Source organism: Gobio gobio (genome assembly GCF_949357685.1).
Source record: "Gobio gobio genome assembly, chromosome: 13".
Taxonomy (NCBI): Eukaryota; Metazoa; Chordata; class Actinopteri; order Cypriniformes; family Gobionidae; genus Gobio; species Gobio gobio.
In genome coordinates this window covers 33,356,099-33,378,059 of record NC_137106.1, presented here as the reverse complement: position 1 = coordinate 33,378,059, position 21,961 = coordinate 33,356,099, and the positions used below count along the sequence as shown (strand labels likewise).

General features: G+C 37.3%; 1 protein-coding gene across 4 annotated transcripts in view; it reads right to left on the bottom strand.

The window, feature by feature from the left end:
- The window catches only part of daam1a (dishevelled associated activator of morphogenesis 1a), a 76,867-nt gene that overhangs the window by 32,432 nt on the left and 22,474 nt on the right, over window positions 1-21,961 (bottom strand). For all 4 annotated transcript variants that reach the window (XM_079833296.1, XM_079833297.1, XM_079833295.1 and 1 more), the window contains 2 exons: window positions 5,773-6,006; window positions 1,946-2,035 (listed from right to left, as the gene is read on the bottom strand). In XM_079833296.1, coding sequence (XP_079689422.1) covers window positions 1,946-2,035; window positions 5,773-5,958 — 276 coding nt within the window. In that variant the 5' untranslated portion in view covers window positions 5,959-6,006. The remainder of the gene's footprint in view (window positions 1-1,945; window positions 2,036-5,772; window positions 6,007-21,961) is intronic.

Genomic DNA, 21,961 nt, shown 5'->3' with positions numbered 1-21,961 from the left:
CAACAGAGATCTCTTTGTACTGCCACATTCTCATGAACTTCAACAGCCACGATGTGTGAGAACATGGCTTATCTAACCATTGTGATTCCCAGAAAATCGCACCCAACAATCCAAAAGTGTTTGTGAACGGATATGTTGAGTGTGCGAGTGTCCACAGCTGACACCTTGTTTGAGATGCTTCTTGTTACCTGAAAACAGACACAGACTCTGCAATTCGGCACTACTCCACTCCCAATTTTGAGTTAAACGCTCTGGCAGAGTGCTAAAAGGCTATGATTCAGTCCAAAACATGACTTTTCCCATAGTAACGTATTCTTTAAAAGCTTTTAATACAAAGCCTGGGGTTGGGAAACAATACCACAGTGTTTTGTGCTATGCTCAAGTGTCTATAATATAGCAGCTGCTTGCTCTTTCAGACTGAGATTGACTTATGCTGGCCAGTGTAAGTTTGGAATTGGGAATTGGGGTTGTTTTGGGGGGTTTCGCGCACCACATGAGCCGATAAGCTTCCAGGAATCTTTTTTTAACAGGTCCACCCATTGTTTTATAACCACATTCTGCAATTATACAATTTAGCTGAACTATTTTGGACCATAGGGGCTTAGAGATTAATAAAAGCATAGCTTGAAACCAAATAGAGGGGTGAGAAAGTTCTCATTATAGTTATTATGAACACAAATACTTCATACCAGACATTCACAAGTTCTTTTGCCTCAACATCTTGACAGTAGTTTTAGCACTCATTATATTGCACGGTGTTGGTTCCACATGTTGCTCAGACCCCAAAAGTCCACTGGGAGGAGATTTGATCCAGGCCTTGCAGGTGTAGTTGGCTGACACGCTGCATTCAGTGTTTTATTGAGCTGGGATGGGATTACACAGCATACCCATTTCTGAGACCGTATGGGATGAAGCATTTCTGCACAGTTATGCAAATCTGTATTTCTAAAATAAAATAAAAAAGAAATGTTTTACTGAATAAAAATAAAAATGTTACTGAAAAAAATATTTTATTATCCATTTATTTGCCATCTGTATTTCTTCTGGGAACACGAAAGAGCATATTTTTGCCATACAATGAAAAAGTCAATGGGGTGTAAAACATTATTTGTGGGATCCCACTGACTTTTACACTGTATGGCTAAAAAAAATACTGAAAACATCTTTTGTGTTTTATAGGGGGGAAAAAAGTTTGAAATGACATGACGTTGAGTAACTGGCAGAATTTTCATTTTTGGGTACACTCTCCCTTCAAGTTGAGAGCTGACAGACCTAAGCTATAAAAATTTCCAACTGAAATTCCATCTCTACCAGTGTATAAGCTTACAGAACTTTGATCCAACATACAGAACACCGACATAAAAGGTTTGCTTTAATATATGAAGTAGAAGAAACTTCATTCCTAACATCACAATGATTGACAGTATTCTTTTTTAAGTGTTTTTGGAGGACAATAGGTCAGCAGCTGAAGAGCGGTCCCCTGGTGGGTCGTGACCAGGTAACTGGTCATGAACTCCAGCAGCCATAGACAATCCCCAGGCCACCGCTGTGTGGTTTGCTCTTTAGTTCCACTGGTGTAAATGCTCTTATAAATGAGGGTTTACAGAGTGTGTCAGGGCAGCCTGGGTTCTGTTACCTCTCACTCCTCAGACCCAAATCACACATACTGTGAAAATAAACCCTTGCACTCAACACCACTTCTCTGTCCCGAAGCCAAACCTGTGCTGGAGAAGCACCGTTTACATTACATCCTTTTTTGGATGTACAGCAAGACTGCGATGTGTTCATACATTTAGCTGCTTAGTTTCAAACTCTAACGGTCAAGTCAGATTGAATTGGTTTTAGGAAACTGCTTTGGATGTTCAAAGCCAGGCAAAACCCTTTGACATGCAGGTCTTTCTGAAAATGGAAAAGGTCCCAGTCCCATCCAGTGGCAATGTCTTACCTTCTTCTTGCTACAGTAGATTTGCCATTTCTTCTCAGCAGGAAGGGCAAACATGGCCTCTCTATGTTTCTCTGTGAGATCCAGCTCATCCTGTAGGGGAAGGAGACACGATGAGAGGTATACTTCATAATTTCAAGCCCAATAAATGAATTTGTCACATTGTCAAACTAAATACTTAAATACATTGATTCAATATAATAAAATTCACTATAACAATATGTGACCCTGGAACACAGAACCAGTCATAAGGGTCAATTTTGAATAAATATGCTTTCCATTGATGTATGGTTTGTTAGGATAGGGATAGGATACAATATTTGGCCGAGATACAACTATTTGAAAATCTGGAATCTGAGGGTGCAAAAAAATCGAAATATTGAGAAAGTGGCCTTTAAAGTTGTCCAAATGAAGTCCTTAGCAATGCATATTAACACTAATAATAATTGTTTGATATATTTATGGTAGGAAATTTACAAAATATCTTCATGGAACATGATCTTTACTCAATATCCTAATGATTTTTGGCATAAAAATAAATAAAAAAAATTGAAAATTTTGACCCATACAATGTATTGTTGTTGGCTATTGCCACAAAATATACCTGTGTGACTTATGACTGGTTTTGTGTTTCAGGGTCACATAACATAACATACATAATATAACATAACATATAACATAATTATATTTATGCAAATGTATTTATTTATATAAATTATTTATTTATATATTTAATTATATATATGCAAACTAAAATGGCTGCACAAAAATATGCATTAAATTTTGGTAAATAAATGTATAGTTGACAATAAAAATAAATAAATAAAAATGATTACACAAATATTTTAGATTTTAGATATTTATATTTATGGATATTTATTAAATAAACATCAATGAAATGTAAAATGTACAATAAATTCCCAAACAAACTAAAATGACAGCGCAAAAGAGGGAAAAACATTGAGTAAATAATAAATGTCAAATGTACTTGGCAGCGACACACACAGGCATCCTATCAAAACCAACATGACTTAAAGTCTTGACATCAGCCTCTGGATATCATTGACCCTGAAGCGGGGGTTAATTTCCCACAATTCTGTGTGAGAGAGAGACTTCTTGTTTCCTCACAGCAAAGAAAAGATTTAGTCACGTAAACCATCAATTAATGCCTGCACACTCCTGTGACCTCTGTGCATTCCCATGATGCAGTTCTGGACTAAGTTGGTCATATTCAGTCCAGATGTTCAGGCACAAGTTAATTAACATCATGTGAGAGACACATACAACAAGCAGGTCCAGAGACCACTTTAACAGGCTGCATAAGGAAATAATGAGGATAAAAAGAATGAAAAATACAGGGAAATCGTATAATCCAACTCGTAAGTACTGATGTATATTTGAGCAGAGATTCCAGAGAGAGAACATCACATCCAGACACCACATCTATTGTAGAGGCAGGCAGGTCAAAATCTGATCTTCTCCAGATCCTTCTCTCATACTTTCTCCCTCTTTATGTCTCAGCGGAAAAACCTGAACCTGATATTTTATTCACTGAAAGCCATTTAAGATAGAACAAGTGATAATTGGATGCTTTCAAGCAGTGACAGCAGTGTACTTGAGACATACTGTATGTCATCTGAACATTTTCACAACATAAATTCTAGCATTGCATCTGGTTGTGGTGGCAGGGTTAAACTATGAGACCAGTTTTCTGTTTGAGTTGCAGTGGCCACATTTCTTTTTTCAAAGGTAAAGTTCAGTATTCCTTCATGAGGAGGACCGCTTTCTCACCTCAAATTGGTACAGAATCAAAAGCCTGCGAGAAGTATTTTCCTGTTAAATCAACTTAACATGACACTGATTGACATCTCAGTTGTGGCTCTCTGCAAGTGCTCAAAGGCTCAGCAGGGGACAGGCTGTGTAAAGGATGGAGTCTGGCGCATGCAAGTCATCCATGAGCCCATCTGTGCCAAATGCCGGCTAGTCACGCGCTGGTGGGCATGAGACATACAGACGTTCCTCTACTCAATGGAGTCTGCAGAGCTAATGAGGGGACATGCATTGTCTAACGTACTCTTTACTGGACCATTAGCAGGGAATGCTCGGATTCTCAATATTACGGATTCCAAGACAAGCACTGATTCACTCCACAAATGGAGGAATGGTAGAGCAAAGCACTGCTTAAAGAATAAGCTTTTTTCCCTAACTATTATGATGGGATTCTTTTGAATGAACCCAGTTAACAGGCTCTGTTTGTGATTTTTGGCCATGTGGCGTGCGAGCTTACAAACTTTGCGTGTTCTGTCTTAGCAAAAAAATGCAATGGTGAAAATTCATCATGGAATGCAAAGACAAGTTCTTTCGGTTTTAATAGGTTATCCTTAGTTAACATCCCTGTCAGTATAATATTTTACAAAACCAAAGACCAGAGTTAACTTTCAAAGTGGCCCGTGTCCAAAAGTTTAATAAAACATATACTGTACACTCACTCACTCACTCACCCATCCATCCATCTTCCCACCCATCCATCCATCTATCTAGCATCTACTCATCCAACCACCCAGTCACTCACTCACTCACTCACCCATCCATTCATCTATCCATCCACCCACCCACCCATCTATTCACTCATCCTTCCATCCATCTGAAAATTCATCATGGGACATAGACAAGTTCCTCTCTGTTTTAATAAGTCATCCTTTACATGCCTGCCAATATAATGTTTGACAAAACCAAAGACCGGATTTGACTTTCATAGTTGCCGGTTTCCAAAGATCTGAAGAGTCAACCTCCAATAAAAAGTTGAATAAAACATAACAAACTAAAAGAAAATGACACTACAAAAAAGTACTTTATCTATCCATACATCTAGCGCAGTGGTTCTCAAACTTCTTATACCAAGTACCACCTAATTCCATCTTATACCAAGAACCAAATATTTGGCTCTCCAAGTACCACCATAATGACCAACATTAAAATACAGTAGCGTAGTAGGCCTAACTATTCAGCTACACAGTTCAAAAAACTAGGCAGTTTATTCCTAATAAGAATATGTATTGTTGTCAGCCACTTTAACATTGTAAATACACTGTTTGTACATTAATACAGCACACTTAAACAAAGATTAAATTAAAATGTATGTGTTTTAACATCAATTTATTTAGTGATTCCTCTGCATACCACTAGAGGCAGCCTGAGTACCACTAGTGGTACTCATACCACACTTTGATAACCACTAGCATATATCCATACATCCACCAATTTATCCACCTATTCATCCATCCACCCATCCATCTACCAATCTACCCACCCAACCATCCATCCATCTATTCGCTCATCCTTCCATCCATCTGAAAATGTATCAAGGAATACAGACAAGTTCCTCTCTGTTTTAATAAGTCATCCTTTACATGCCTGCCAATATAATGTTTGACAAAACCAAAGACCGGATTTGACTTTCAAAGTGATGTGTGACACAACAAAAAGTGCTCCATATATACATCCATCTGGCATATCCATACATCCACCCATCCATCTATCCATTTACCCATCCATCCATTTACCCATTCATCCATCCATCCATCTATCCCCCCTTTAAAAAAATAATCATGGGATATAGACAAGTTCCTCTCTGTTTTAATAAGTTATCCTTTACATGCCTGCTAATATAATGTTTGACAAAACCAAAGACCAGATTTGACTTTCAAAGTGGCCTGTTTCCAAAGATCCTATCCATCCATCCACATCCATCCTTCCATCCATCCATCCAATTGAGAGTATGGGGAAAAAATAAAACAAAAGAAAGTCTGAGGTCATGGTACAGCACATACCACCAGTTCAGTGAACATGGCATCCAGTTCCTCGGTGGGGGGCATGGGCAGGGTGGGCTCCATAGTTTGCAGTGTGAAGTTGCTGTCATGGCGGAGGCGGTAGGTGATCTCAGGCTGGTCCCGCCCCTTTAGACAGCAGCAGAGGAATGACAGGCCCCGCCCTCCTCGCTTACGTGGGGCCATCATGGCCAAAGGCCCAGCCAGTCAAATGTGTCTTGCTTCAGCTACGACCCCCTGTCCAAGAGAAAACAAAGAGAGACAATGAGGAGGGATGATATCAAAGCTACAAAAAAAGGAAACTGGGAATCAATTCTTAGTTCACTGAAAATGTGCATGGCTGTGCTGGGACGCAGCTCAATGCAAAACAGATCATGGCAGAAAATCATACCCTCACCCAGGGCTATTTGCAGCCATATGTCACATGATATGTGTGATGTGTTGAAAATGTTAATGTATTGAGTTTACACTCTTGACTAACAGGTTACATTGGACTCTCCACTGTATGATTTCTGAAGGATCATGAAACATTGAAGACTGGAGTAATGATGCTGAAAAATTCAGATTTGCCATCACAGGAATAAATAACATTTAAACTGTTTTTATATACATTTTAAACTGTAGTAATATTTCACAATATCACTTATTGCAGTCTGAGTGAGGATAATAGACTTAACAAACCCAGACTTTCAAACGGTAGTTTATGTACTAAAAATTAGTAATGGGATTGAATGTTCATGTCTCCTTGCAGTGATACTCATAATATGCAGCACTGTATGATCTTATATCCCATTACAACAATAACATAAGCCTCAAACTCTAGAAACACACAGCGACATGATTCGGCATGCTATTAAAGCAATGAGCTATCACATTACACTATTAGGTACTTTTAAATGTGAACTTTACAGAAAAAACAACCCATGTTGACACTAAACCTTGTTTAAAATGTGCTTTACAGGTAATATCATTTAGTATTTAAGCGGTCTGTGTCTATCAGTGAAAGGCAATTGCATGGGAAAAACAGAGACGCTCTTCACAAGGATTAATCAAAAATGCTAAAGCAATGAAATGAGTAGTAACTAATATTAGAACCTGATCAGCTTTGGCTGTGTGAGCTTCAACAACAGTTCATTTTTTAAAGGTGTGGTGGTATAATGTGTGAATATTGACCGAAATGCAAGTTTCAACACCAAAAACCATTGTGAAAGAAGAATGTTTACACATCTCCTTTACATATAGTGAAACATAATGAATCAAAGGCTGACAAGCTCTAAAAAGCACCATAAAAATGTGTTATACATTGCATTGCAGGTCTTCTGAAGCCATATGATAGCTTTGTGTGAGGAACATACCAAAGTGTAAAATTTGAGCTTCTGCACATCAAGATAAGACTTAGATTTTGGTATATTCTTCACACAGAGCTTTCATATGACTTCAGAAGACTTGAAATATAGTGCATAAACCAACTTTATGGTGCTTTTTATATCCTTTTTTGGGCTGAATGAACTTACTTCAAACCTTATTCTTTTTAAACAGATTTGGAACATCATGAGGGTGAGTAAATGATGCCTGAAATTACATTTTTTGGGATGAACTTTCTTTGAATCCCTTTAACACCAGGTTACTCCAAGGAGACTGCCCTTTGTGTCTCTTCATGATAAGTGTCTGCCAAATGACTACTTACTACTTAAGCACAACATCACCTTGTTTGATCTAGATCCCCAGATGTCCCAGATTTCATAAAACACAAAAGACACACACACACACACACACAAAGATTTGTCTGTCTGTAGTCTATCTTCCCAGACCTCACACAGTGAAACTAGCCCTCACCTCTCAAAAGACTGAACAGTGTTCATCTTCCCATTCTCCATATTAGGAATAACACAGAAAGTTACCGTGCCCAACTTTATCTTCATCCAGTCCTGTTTTAATGAGTACACCAGCCTGAGCTCCAGCACTAAGGCCATCATGACCCAGAGGTCGTCAAATATAAACTTCGCTCTGAATTTATGATCAGACCCAGAAGCTCAAAGTGACCAGATGTTTCCCTTTAGAATAACAGGGACATAAAGGCCTAAATGGCTTCAGGATTAGACTGGAGTTTATAGTAGGTGTGTTTGTGTAAAATCTGCTCAGTGTACTTGACCCTGCAGAGCAGGTTTACTGTGCCATCATACCCAAACACAGACTTCAATGATGATGCCAAACATGATCTGCTATGCAGTTCGACCTCTGAATATTTGTCTGCAGCTTATCTGAGAAAAGAAATTGAAAATCATTCAATCAATTTAGAGCTACAGAAAATACTTAAAAGGAGCAGTTTTTTAATTATACCATCTGCATACATCGCATGTTTATCTCTGCTTTGAGTGTAGATTTCAGCGAGTGAGAGCGCGCTCTGAACAAAACTCTGGCTAATCTGAACGACTCTGATTATGAGACATAGCATTCATAAACTCAATAGAAACACGTGTGAATGGTTATAATGCGCAACGCGATTAACAGATGGCTTTTGAGAAGACTATAATAAGTTCAACAGCCAGAGTGACTAGTGTGTAGTGGTGTCAACAATAATCGATTCGGCAATGCATCGCAATGCGGGGCATGCACGATTCAGCATCGATGCGGCTAAGTGCCATAATCGATTATGTCATCGTTTATTTTCTGGCCTTGAGTTGGACAATAAAGTTGTGAAGTTTCAATTACTTCCGGGGTCATAACAACAACAACAATCAAGATGGCTGAGGCGGAGGGAGATTACTGATTAATTAAAACACTTATGTTCATTGCTGGAAAAAGTTGGCTGTTATTATTGCTATATTTAATTTCAAATGGTTCTAAAGCAGAGAAGAGAAACATTTCTCATTCAAAGCACTGAAAGCAGTGATTTATGTTTTCTTTTTCAGGTTTGAAAATGCCATATCCAATACCCTGTACCATTCAATTTTATTTTATTTAATGACATTTATGTCAAAGATACAGGAGAGTGATAATACACACATAGCAGCCAATAAAATCTGTTGTTCAATATCTGACTGCTTGTATTGCCTCATGACTGATTAAAAATTTGCCTTGTTGTGTGCAGTAGAATTTTGATGCATCGCAATGCATCGTAGAATCGAATTGAATCGAATCGTTACCAGGTGAATCGTAATCGAATCGAATTGTGAGGGCAGTCCCAATGCACACCCCTACTAGTGTGCAGCCGAAATAACATTACACCCGCAAATGGCGGTTGTTAATGCCCAGCCCTGATTATTATCCCTTAAATGTCACCCTAGTCTTGTCTGAATTTGTTCGTTCGCTTCACGTTATAATTTGCCAGACGTAGTTTTGGTATTGAGGTCAAAGTTCACTTGCCTTGCGTTCGTAGTTTTGAAGTGTTCCCCCTATTACAGTGACTTTCTTCTGGCATGTTCTGAAGACAGGGTGACCATCTTAGATTAAGTTTCCCTCAGGACTTTTTTAAAAGCCAAAATATGACCACACCTCAGATTGGGTCCTTTTAGAGGCTGAACAATGTGAGTGCTGTCACTGCCTTCTGCCATTTATTCTCATTCAAAAAACAGCGGTGCCCAGCGCCAGACTTTGTCACAATCGTGATAATCACACGCGGTTTTAAATGATAATAAAATTGTATACGATATTACTAACCGTCACTAAATTTTATCGTGGTTTATCGTGAAACCGGTAATCGTTTCATCCCTACCTCAAATATGTGGCTTATCATTTGAAACATGCAAGTAGTAGCAACTTTACATGGCCGCTCGCTGTAACGCTAACCTAGATAAATGTGCGCAATTAGTGTTTGTGCGGAGTATAGCGCTTACTGCATGACATGGAGGAGCCGGTGATCACTTGCATTTTTTCAACTTAAAATACGTAATTTTTGTCATACAGATAAGAGTAATACATCATTTCAAACTGTAAAAGTACTACTTTTAGTTCTGTACACTCACAATAACAACAACATTTTGTGCTTTTGTAAAATAAAGAACATAAACAGGACACTCTTTCCACCTTCTCGGCCTCCCTGATCAGCAGCGCATCACATAAATGAACCGAAACTCAGCGTATAGGCTACTGGCCTCACAGACATGAGAAATATGTCTATAGACAGCTTCAAATGTCTACTTTTAAACAAACCAATTTGACTAGATAACAAATACTCTCTGATTACATATGAAAGGTGCATATCTCTCATAGGCAAGTTCACTATACTGCAGAGATGACGAGTCAGCATTGTCAACTTTATCTTTGCAGCAGACACTGACACAGTAAACAATAGCTTATTAATAAACAATTAAAATGACTCATTGCTAGCCTCCGCTTATTTGGTTGTTAGGCTACATGCACAGTACAATATGGCATTAAAAAGGCATTTTGTTATGCTACACCACTTTTAAAAACAAAATGATGCAGAAAAAGCTACAGTAGAAAATATCTAAAAGACTAATGCAACTGAAAAATGTAGTTAAATTACTATAGACGCAACTTTTAATTTAGTTAATCCTCAACTATTATCTCTAAGGAAGGAAACCCATTGTTTGCATACTTATTGTTTCAGTGAAAACCAGGATTTCAAACCATTCAGTTCAGTTAAGCAGCATCTCGCATACAATTCAAGATGTAGACATGTAAAAGGTAGAACTAAAGCTTCTGTCTGTAAACTCATAATAGGCATATGCAGGATCTAAAAAGTCACATCCAGATGAGAAAGATAGAAAAGGAAGGAAAGGCTAAGAGAAAGCAAAATTGGAGAGGAAACTCTTCTGTGTTTTTTCTGAGCCTTGAAACGAATGATTCACTCTGCCATGTCAACAACCCGGATGTTCACACTAACACGGCCTTGAGTCATTTCCCAACCAGGAAGAGTATCTCGATTCTCACACTGTAACCATTTAGCAGCCATAACCCAGCAGAGCAGACACAGCTGTTCCTCTGAGCGAAGCAGGGAATTTTCTCACCGCTGGGTTTATTTCATGGTGTGAAAATAGCTCCGGCCTGGCTAGCTGGTCAAATGATCTGTCAGTGGACAAAGACCACACACTTTATACCATAAAAATGGATTCCACATCTATTATTAGATCAACTTGAACATAGAAGAACTGCATCTTGGTTTGTGCTATAAGTTGCTCTTTTTCATAGCAACTTATAGCACAATTTATACCATGACAACAGGCGTTTGAGAATTTAAACAGTCTCAGCAGCATTACATTTATTCATTTAGAAGACGGGCAAATCTCACAAAAACATGCCAAGAACACATTTCACGTAACAAACCCCCCCCCATATATTTTGCATAATGAAAATGAAGCCTATTCATAGGACCATTTGTTTTGCATGGTGCACATTTAAGCACATTTCCCCCTCAAATTCTTATTACTGTAATGTATTTAGTCAATTTTAAGTTTTTTTTTATTTTATTTTTTATTCCTATTGTACTACTGATAATTCTTGTTTCTCATTACTGGAGTGGGTTGCAGCAAGGGAGAGTAGATGGAGGATCTAGTTGCAGCGGTTACGTTTATTTACAAACTAACCAAAATACATAACGCAAGAAAAACAGAAGAACAAAAAGGACACAGTAAATCACTGTGATTTCAATAAGAATGGACAAATCTACTAAAACTGAGGGCTACATATACATAGGTTAACTAAGCAGACTATAAACAGGTGCGCAACTAAATCAGTAAACATGGAAACTTTAGAGCAGGTACGAATCCAAACAGCATTATTGTACACTTGAAGGGCACTTCGGGAAAGGGGACGCCATTTGTAGCTAAACGAAAGTGAACAACTGAATCCCTTCACAAAGTGCCCTTTCACAAGTCCGTTAGCCAAGGGAACATGCGATGGTCACTTCAAGGAAATACATTTTATCGTTTATGGTCATGTGACCCAGGGTGACAAGTCCTCATGCACAATTAATTTTTAAATCTAGAAATGGCGAGGGTTGGCCTTTATGTGAACAGAATTAATTTTAATTGTCTCGTTATATATTAACAAATATTTTACAAAAAAAATTCCTTATGCATTACACATTAATATGCATTTCATATTAAGTTTTAAAAAGTTTCATAGGTAAGAAATGGGTTTAATTTTTTACTTTATAAGTTAAGCATTGAACACATAGATACACGTATAAAGCATATTTTAAAAACGTATATAAATGTACATTTATTTGTATTATATTAAAAGCAATGATACAATATTCCTGTCGTCGCTGCCTATAGCTTTATCGTGGTAACCTTCCACGTGAAGCTAACGTGGTCTATCCTTGCTCCCTTCGCCAAGTGCGTTCTAAACAGCTTCATTGTTACACACAAGTTGACCCTGCTGAGTGAGTAGGGCATAGGGTTGCTCACTTCCGATTAGAATTTGTCTGGAACAGAATACAGGTTGATGATACAAAATAAAAGTCCACAAAAACAGAACATAACCCTGACAATTACTTTCTCAGTACTATTAATTTAATTAAGTCCAGTACAACAAACACTACTTAAATATTCCTGATAAGTACTTGACAATATATTATATATATACACACACACACACACACACACACATACATACTTTACACCATGACCCAAAGCCAAAATAACAATATTTCTGTGTTTTAATGTTTGGATTGCAACAACTAAAAATACAGAGTAAAATTAGGGGCATTTATTTAATTTCAGTGTTCTGTGCAATATCCGATAAACCAAGTGAATAACGCAAGCACACATTATGCCACTGTAAATGATTCACAAGCGGCAGATTTTAATCCCACATGCCACTACTGGATGTCCTTGTTCCCAAGGTCTGATCCAAACTATGACCCACAAACACCGCTAAGCAAATATTCTCTTTGTAATTCAAACATGATACAATGCAGGAGCTTTTCTGACAAATGTCAAAATAAAAATGGATAATCCAAATCCACATCTTGTCCAAACAAAGCATTGGGATCGCCTGTCAGCAAAATAATCTTTACATCCTGGGAAACCCTTAAAATGTAAACATCTTAAAAAAGACCAGAACAGGAAAGTTATTATTACAAAACCTACAAATGTGTGAATGTAAAAAAAAATGACCGTCTGCTTCTCATCTTTCAGCTCATAGGCTTATGGGATACCGCAGTCTGTACTGAGACAGGTGGCTAAAATATTTACAACTAAAATAGTAAAAGAATCAGCAGCTAGCCTAAATGAAAGCAAACATGTGCTATGAACGGACCATAACATTTTATCCCTAATAAAAAATGATGTCTTTCCCAAAGCCCAAATGAAATAAGAGTCTCGCTGTGCTTGTAAAACACATAAAATAACCAGTTTATGTATAAGTTTGTCTTTTCTGAATGGACAACTGTCAACTGAAAAAGAGAAGCATGTTCTAAAATTCTGGTCAAAGGTTCAAGTCCATTTTTGACATGCATCATTGATAGTGATGTAGTTATTGTTGACTAAAAATATAACTTTTTTTATGTCATTTAAAATAAAGCTGAAAAAACAGAAATGTTGAAATAACGGAAAATAGCCTAAGTAAAATTAAATAAATTAATTCTGCAGAAATATTTGGGGGTGGGGGGGGTGGCAGCTAATACAAATTACAAAAGCACATACAATTATAAAATTAAATTAAACAAACTAAAAATTAAATATAAAAATATTTAAAAAATATATAAATAAATAAAAATACTATATAGTATATAATTAATTAATACTAAAACAACACTGTCCTTGAAAACGGACATCTTGTTATTTATTATTACCTCACAGCATGGGGTACTTAGCTGGCAAAATGGGCTCTCAATAAAACTTGGCTGATACAGTAGAAAGGCAAATAAATTAAATCAATGCTACCTGACTAGAGAAAACAAATGGAAAAAATCTGTCTTCCCTTTCAACACCCATAATGCACTGTGCATGTTGCCATCCCAGGCCACTCCTACCAGTCTGCTATGGATACGCTTGACCAAAGTCAAGCCTTGCTTTAGTGGGAAACACTTCTTAGCAAACTTTTAGTCAAAATGTCCACTTGTATAGTTCCCTGGTGTTTGTATTGTTTCAAGTGAAGGCTCCAGCATGTACCAGTGGCTAAAGGCTGCAAATCGGGCTGCACGATTAATAGAAATTAAACCGGCTCTGTGATCACCAGTAAATGCTGCTCCATCTGAAAGACACGGGACGCACATCGTTTTAGGAAATCCCAATGGGCATCATACTATCACTGTAGGCGAATAAACAGAAGATTGAAACATGGTGATTGATTAAACATGGCTAATAAACACACGACTATGACAATATATGGTTTAATATATAGTTCTTCAAGCCTTCTCAGGTATTTTCATGATAATAAAGTATATTTATACTACAGTGCTAATCAACATAACCTTTATCACTGTAGAATACTATGAAATAATATGTTGTGTGCCTTATTCTGTCGTTTTGAGTTTGGATTAAAAACATGTTATTAAATGTTGTCTTTTGTTGGACAAGAGGTTTATAAATGCTTCTCATGTTTGGAAAAATGTTTGACGAGTGTTGTTTTTTCAAATGCACGTTATAAGCAACTTAAACTCGCAGTGCTTTCAGATGAAGCAGCGTTTACTACTGATCACACAGCCGTGCTTCACCGCATTAAAAAAAAAAAAAAAAATCACAGCCTTTGCTGCAAAGAATCGTAAAAATGGATGACAAAGAACACAGTGTTTAAGGCCAAACAGAGAAGAACTGAAAGAAACAGCAGTTCCGTCAGTTCTGCCCTAAACAAAACTCGCATATAGGTAAGAAATCTGTTGCTATAGACCTTATTCACAGCAGCTTCACCTTTGATTTTTAACAAGGATGAACGATATGAGGAATAGACATACATCTCTTCAGTGGATGTACTGTTATTTAATGTATTATAAATTCATGTAAATATTTCATATATTAATGTAAAAACTCTAGACAACATGAGTTGTGGAAAATTATAAGTGATCTAAGAGCTTTATACAGATTTTTACAACCGATGCCACTGAAAACTTGGTATGTCTATCCCTCACAGCCTCGCTTTCATACATGTCATGGCGCTTCCTTTTTTACCATAATGCTGTTTAAAGAGTAGACATAGTATGATACAATTTTCAGTGACAAACTTATCCTCACAAATTCAATAACTGTTCTGTTAATAACCCTCTGTTGATCCGACTGTATGTGGGCGGCGATATAAAAATGCAGCTCTGGAGCTGTCAAAAGGCTCCTGGATGACCTCTTTTGCATCATCCAATGGACTTTTGGTGACAAATAAATGTGAGTTTCTCACTTACACGAAGAACTAGTAAACATTATTTATTTACATATACTACTGACATTGTAACAATATAAAGTGGATTGAAAATCTGTGAAGTTACACTCTAAATACTTGTCCAAATACTCCCAGCATCCTCTTCCAAAGCAATTCATATAAATTGTTGGAGGGGAATATTATCAATTTCTGTAAACCTTGTATTAAAGGTCAGGCTCAGAAAAATGTAATAAAATAAAATAAATAAAAATCAAGGGCTATCCAAAACAAGACTGATATTTCACTTCAAAAAACATGCACAAATGTGTATGGAGTATAAAAGGGAATACTGACAACAAGCATATTAAATAATTGGGAGGGAATGCCTGAAGGAAGGTAAATCTGAAGTGATGTTCATGTCTGTGCAGCGACTGGCATGAAAATGCCTCCATAACACGCTTATCTTATGAAATCTCTCTCTCTCGCGCTCTCTGTCATAAACCAGTGGAGCTAATCCATGATAGCCCAGCCCGCGCATCTCCGTGCCCCACCCTGGTGACCGCACTTCAGCAGGGTGTGTGTTGCCGTTCACTCCACACGTTTATATCAAAATCTCTAATCTGATTAACCAGGCCTCATTTATGTAAGCAAAGTTTTATCTTTATGAATGCTGTATTGATCCTTCTTCTGAAAACAATTCTCATTCATGCTGGATCAGGAGTCAATGTATTATGGGAATACATACACCAAAACCATGAAGCATGTTTACACTCCTATACATCATGAAGCACTGTATATAAACTCCTGCTCAGATGAATGGTTTCAGAATGAGAGTCAAGAGCAAATATGTATGCAAATAATATTTGAACACACACTGTCAAGTCAAGTAACATTTATAGCACTTTATACAATACAGATTGTTTCAAACTTCATCAAATATGAGATACATTTCAAATTCTGCTGCAGTCAGTTCAATGTTGATTGATTCAATTTATTTCAATATCTGTCGATGTTGCAAAATTCGTCAATTATGAAATAAGTAGTGCCATTATTCAGCTCAAGTTGTGTTCTCATCTAATACATGTAAATGTATTTGCATTATATGGCATTGATTTTAAAGAGAAATAGTATTTTCAAACAAAACATTTTACAATAAGATGTTTGTGAAGTTCGTAAAGTTATGGTGACGTTCTGGATCATGAACTGGCTTTTTTTTATATATATACTGTTGTACTGAGGTCAACCTTTGACGTTCACATAGTTTTTACATTCAAAAACAAGATAATGAAGAATAACTATTTTCTACCCTGGTTTTGAGCCTAGCTCCTGGAACGATCTGTTTTTATGGGCTGCCGCATTGAAGACTTGGAAGTAAACACCCACTGCTATGATTGGATAACAGTTTTTCATTTTATAATGAGCTTCGGCTCCCTTACAGGGAGGAATTGTTTTGAAAACTTCCAATGTGGAGGAACGGCAACCAGAATGATTTGTCCACAGGGCTCGCAAAATGTCTTTATCAAACAAACACAATAATTTATCACTCATCCACCCGCAATTAATTAGAATGGGTTTTTTTTTTTTACTTGGCTGGCCCGATCTGTGTGATATAACCACGAACCGTGCATAACTAACGCACACCCACAAGCTAAGTACTACGTGAATCAGCAAAACTTCCCCTCAGACAAATCAGCATGTTCAAAACTTCCGCGATTGTATTTTGTTTTGTTTTTTTAATCGCAGCACAATGAACCAACAACACCTCAAATACAAAGGATATTCCAGCCTGTGACAGTGTGGTAAGTTATGTTTAGTTAGACACGTACATAATCAGTACTAGATATCAAGCGTAACAATGCAATACTATCACATATAAAAAAGCTTTTTTACTCATACATAACTGTTTTGCATCATTCCTGTCAGATCCAGAAGGCACAGCATTTTTTAACGATGTTAACCCTGTCTGCAAAATCCAGGGCTTGTACCATGATGGTAGTTTAACAAACTCAGGGTTACAGGATTAGTTTTGAGTTCTAACCAATCTATTCAGGCTTTGTTGGTCCCATGATGCTGATCATCAGCTTTCTCTGACAACTCAGGCTTTGATCCTGAGTTTAGGACTTTAGCTGTGACATCAGTAGTGAACAGCCAATCACACGCTGTGGATCAGTGAAACTGAGATTCACTTCTCGCGAGAGAAGCAGTGAGATTGATTTCTCTCTTCTGCAGAATATTACATGATTGAAAAATATTAAGAATTTAAACAAATTTACACAGCAAGAAGAAAAGAGCTGTCTATGAAAGAGGACAACTAAAAGAAAAATCTTATACGTCAATGCAAGTAAAAGTTATGAAGTTAGTTTATTGAAGAGAGATATGAAGAGAGATTTGAAGCTCACATGTAGTCATTTTTATAGCTTTATTTATTGATTTTAAAGCTTATTTGTATGAATTTTATATAGGCTATTTATATTAATTTTAACTAAAGTGCCTATTAATGATTGATTAACTAAAATGATACATGTGTAATTGACCTATCGGTAAGCCCTGCCCCTCGAACGCAGATGAGCCAATGGCAGTTGAGTATCAGTTGCGCTGGGGCTGGAACTCAGACATCTTTAGGTTTCAGCGTCATAGAGATACATTGGAAAATCTGAAGCTCTCATTGGTTTGATGGTGTTTATGCAACAAAAATGGTAAAACGATGTGCCTGGGGTACTGTAACACTGATTCCAGGTATCCTGAGAGAATTTTCTGGTGGTCATACTCTCATTACGATTAAAGTTAGTGAGTCCCTGCTAACATACATACCAAAATAACTAACTGTTCTCGCGTCATGTAATGTTAACAGTGTAGGTCAAAAACACATAAGCGAAGTTCTGCTTTTCAGTACCTCTCCATATTAAACTGGTTAAATGTAAATTTATTTAATCTTACCCTGCGGTACATGAACAGTGTTGATCCTGGATGTTGTCATCTGCGATCGTGACGACCGTACATGAGGCTTCCCGTTTGCATTGTGATCTGTAAATCCTAGCTTCCAAATTAATCTCCCAAATTTATTTTAAAATCTTTGATATATTTAAGTCCCACTTGAATGCTCCTTGACGAGAGGTGGTCCTTCTGTGTCACAGATTTTTTGTATGTATTTTTTATATTTCTGTGAGTTTAGATATGTTAATGATAATGCAACGGAGAGAGCTTGTGAATGAGACGTTAATGCAGACTTCTGCTTTGTTTGTTCAACTCTTACGGTGATTTTTTTTGGAGTGAAAAACGATGTAATAAACTTCATAAACCATCAGTAGGAGTTTGGCCATCATTCACACAGGGTCCGCTACATTCTGGGTCCAAAAACATCTTGGGATAAGGTTTTGTCATTGTAAGACTGTTAGCAACTCCGTTTGTTTGTCCGAGTTAGCAACAGTAACTAAGGGGGGCGGGGCTTACCGATAGGTCAATTGATTAAGGGTATAATAATTACATAAATGATGTCTAAATCATTAAAATTATTATTATTATTATAAATAAGCATTGTTAAAAGCCAGACGCTTTAGACTAAAAAAATATTTGCTATGTAGTGAGTGACCTTAAATTTGGAGTAGAAACAGGGGGAGTGACTTTATTGCATCAGAGGTGTGTCGCTTTGCTCACAGCTGATTGGTCCAATTTCAGTTGGAGATTTCTTATCCAGAACATAACCTGCCCTGGAGCAGGTTAACCATGGAGCGCAAGTTACTACGGAGATGAACACTGCTAAAAGCCAAGCCACTTTGATGGTACCTAAAACCAGGATTGGCACAAACTAAGCTTAAACATATCTGGCTAGCCAGCTAAACCGGCTTCATGGTATAGGCCCCCAGTCTCTTGTTTACAAACGAATCCGCAGTGAAATGAAGCAAACAAATCCAGCCAAAGTAAGCTGGATCTTCAGTAAAAAATAAAGTTAAACCATGCAATCCTAATATTGGAATCCGAAGGAAGCTTATGACATGCCATAAGCTTTATTGCATGGAAGTTTGATCCGGTTTAGCTCCATGTTATTTATAGCGTCATGTGCACATTGGTGGGCGGGGCTAAAGAATTAGGCGTTCATTTTGAGGCGGTGTTTCACTGCACTCTGATGTCACAGGTAAGAACATTCGCAGATTGTTCATTGCTGAGCCAGCTGTCAAAAAAAGCTTTTCTTTGACTAACAAGGAAGTTTTCAGCTCTGAAACTTACAGGATATTCTTATATTACCATGACCTTTTATATATCAAAAGCTCAAGGGAAAGTTGATTTCTCAATTCATGACCCCTTTAACTTTTGAATGCTTAAATCTGATTGGTTGACAAAAACATTCTAAGTGTGCAATTATTTTCAGGAAAAGCCTTAAGTAGTCCCAGGCAGGTCTTGACCGCATTACAGTTAGGGGTGCACCGATCCGATATTAGGATCGGATATCGGCCGCGATACTGACAAAATAGCTGGATCGGGGATCGGAAAAATTAACAGATCCACAAGCCGATCCAGGTGTTTTTTTCCGTCGCAGCAGAACCTACGTCATTCGTCAGCTTCACGTGTGTCGCATGCTAGAAGAGACTCGGCTGTGTGGAGGAGATATTTCACGCTTGCCACGCCAACTACTTCGTCGCTGTTTCGAGGGTATTACTGCAAAGTAAGGGTCTTTCCTGCATTGACATTTTTTTGACGGCCAAAGCCTAATTTGATGAGTTATTGTGATTTACGAGTGATGTAGAACAGATGCTGCGCTTGTGACTGAGTGACAGAGAGACCGATCTGAGAGCTCCTCCCCCGCGCGCGCTCTCTGGGTCTTCAAAATAATCAGTGTTCGCTCTCATATTTCACATATTAATCCAAATCAAAAGCTCGGAAGACCGAAACCATGTTGCACGTGACACATTCGGACAATTTTGTCCTTGAATTATCACTGGGTGTGAATTGCGCTCAAAAAACATTGACTCTTCTCTGACCAGCTGACATAAAGCATACTTTCAATAAACGGGAGACAAATTATATCCAGTTATGAAGTGTTTTCTGTGTGTTGACATCTTTCGCGATGTTCTAACAGACGGGATTCGCACACAACGCGTCTGCTAATGTCCGATTCGTGACCTAATGACTCCTTTGAACCGAATCATTTTAACGACTGGCCAGAACAACTGATCTGTCCAACACTGAACTCATGAACTCAGTTTATTAATTTACTCAGAACGCAACTGAAATGAGAACACAAGTGTGCTTACCCATTTTAGCAAGAGTGGGTAGTAAGAATTATTTTTAATTATCAACAGTATTTCATCTTATTTCTGTTGACAATGTGTAGTAAAATAAATAGGCCTAGCCTACAATCATTTAATCTGGAGTGAGGTGAAACCAGAACAAAGTTGTTATTAGCTAGCTGAAAATTTTTATTAAATTGCACATGGTAGAAAATTAGACTATTTGTTAATTTGTAATGCTACTTTTTAATATTGATATGATTATATACCAAAACAATTATCTGTAGTGTAAAAAATGTTTGGTAACTGTCAGATTACTATTGTATGTTTGACTGTTTTTTGTTTCCACTGCTACATTTTATTTATTTAAAGAAGTTAGATTACATTCTATTTTAGATTTGAATGCACAATTGTTTTTTAAATAAATAAGAATTCAACACCTTACATACATCTGTTATTTTGTCTTAGTTATGTTTAGTTAGTAAAGTCTGGTGCCTTTAGTCTCTTCAAGGAAGGTATAAGGTGGAAGATATACAGTTTATTATTAATTCAACAATATATCGGATCGGTATCGGGTATCGACAGATACACAAAGCCCAGGCATCGGTATCGGTATCGGGACTGAAAAAGTCGGATCGGTGCACCCCTAATTACAGTTCTATATAATTTCGCCAAATTATTTCAGTTATTTCAAAAAGTCCTTACACTGACCAAGCAAATAAATATAGTAAACAATCAAGCGGCAACCTCCAGCAGTTTCTCTTGAAGCCAATATGGAAGTGATTTAATCTGCAATTCATCGACTGGCCACAGGCTCCAGGAGGGAGCAGAATCTTATTGAGCCCCATGTTAAAACAACTTTACAGCAGATTAAAATCTCTACTGGTTAACAAATGTATACCGGTTAATTGTGTCTACCGGTGTATCGCCCATCCCAGGAGGTTAATTGTTTTTATATGCCCTGACAGAAGGGTTTGATTTGCCTTAAAGAGCTGTAAAATTAAAAAGAACCCGTTCTTATTCTCCTCATTCCACAGACAGATCTTAAGAGAAATAAAGTGAAAACAGCAACTAGAATTTCAATCAGTATTGCACAAAATACTGGCAATTACTTGTGGTCACAAACACTTCCTAAGCTTCAGAACACGGAGTGCTTTGTCTTCAGTTGTCAACAGAATGTCTGGAACCTATAGAAAACTGTATCCGTCCTGGTTGTTGGTTTTCCCTGTAAACGGCTGAATGTGGAGGAGACTGAATGTTTAATTATCGGTCAAATCGCCAATAGAATGAACAAATCTGACATGCATAGCTTGAAAGCAAAGATAAGCATTCTGAAGATTAATAAAATATGTGCATTCTTTCAATACACGGGAAGACAAGTGTGCCTTCCTTGTCTTGTGTACTTGAAATCAGTTTAATTAAAAGTCTCACCACATTTAGGCACCATCTAAAGAATTTGGGCGGTTGGATTGATAAAGGAAAGAGTTCTCAAAGAGGCACACAACTCAAGTGATGTCATGGGAAATGTACTGCTCATTGGCAATTTGCATTTTCTTTCTTTGCTGTTGCAACGGTTGTGACAGGAAGAAGATATTTGGATAAGTAGTCTTAATTTTAAATCGTTTAAATTTTGCTAATAATTGAAAATACATTTTATTTTAATAAGAAATTCTTTAGCTTAGCTTAAAAGAGTAAAAATGTTAATATGT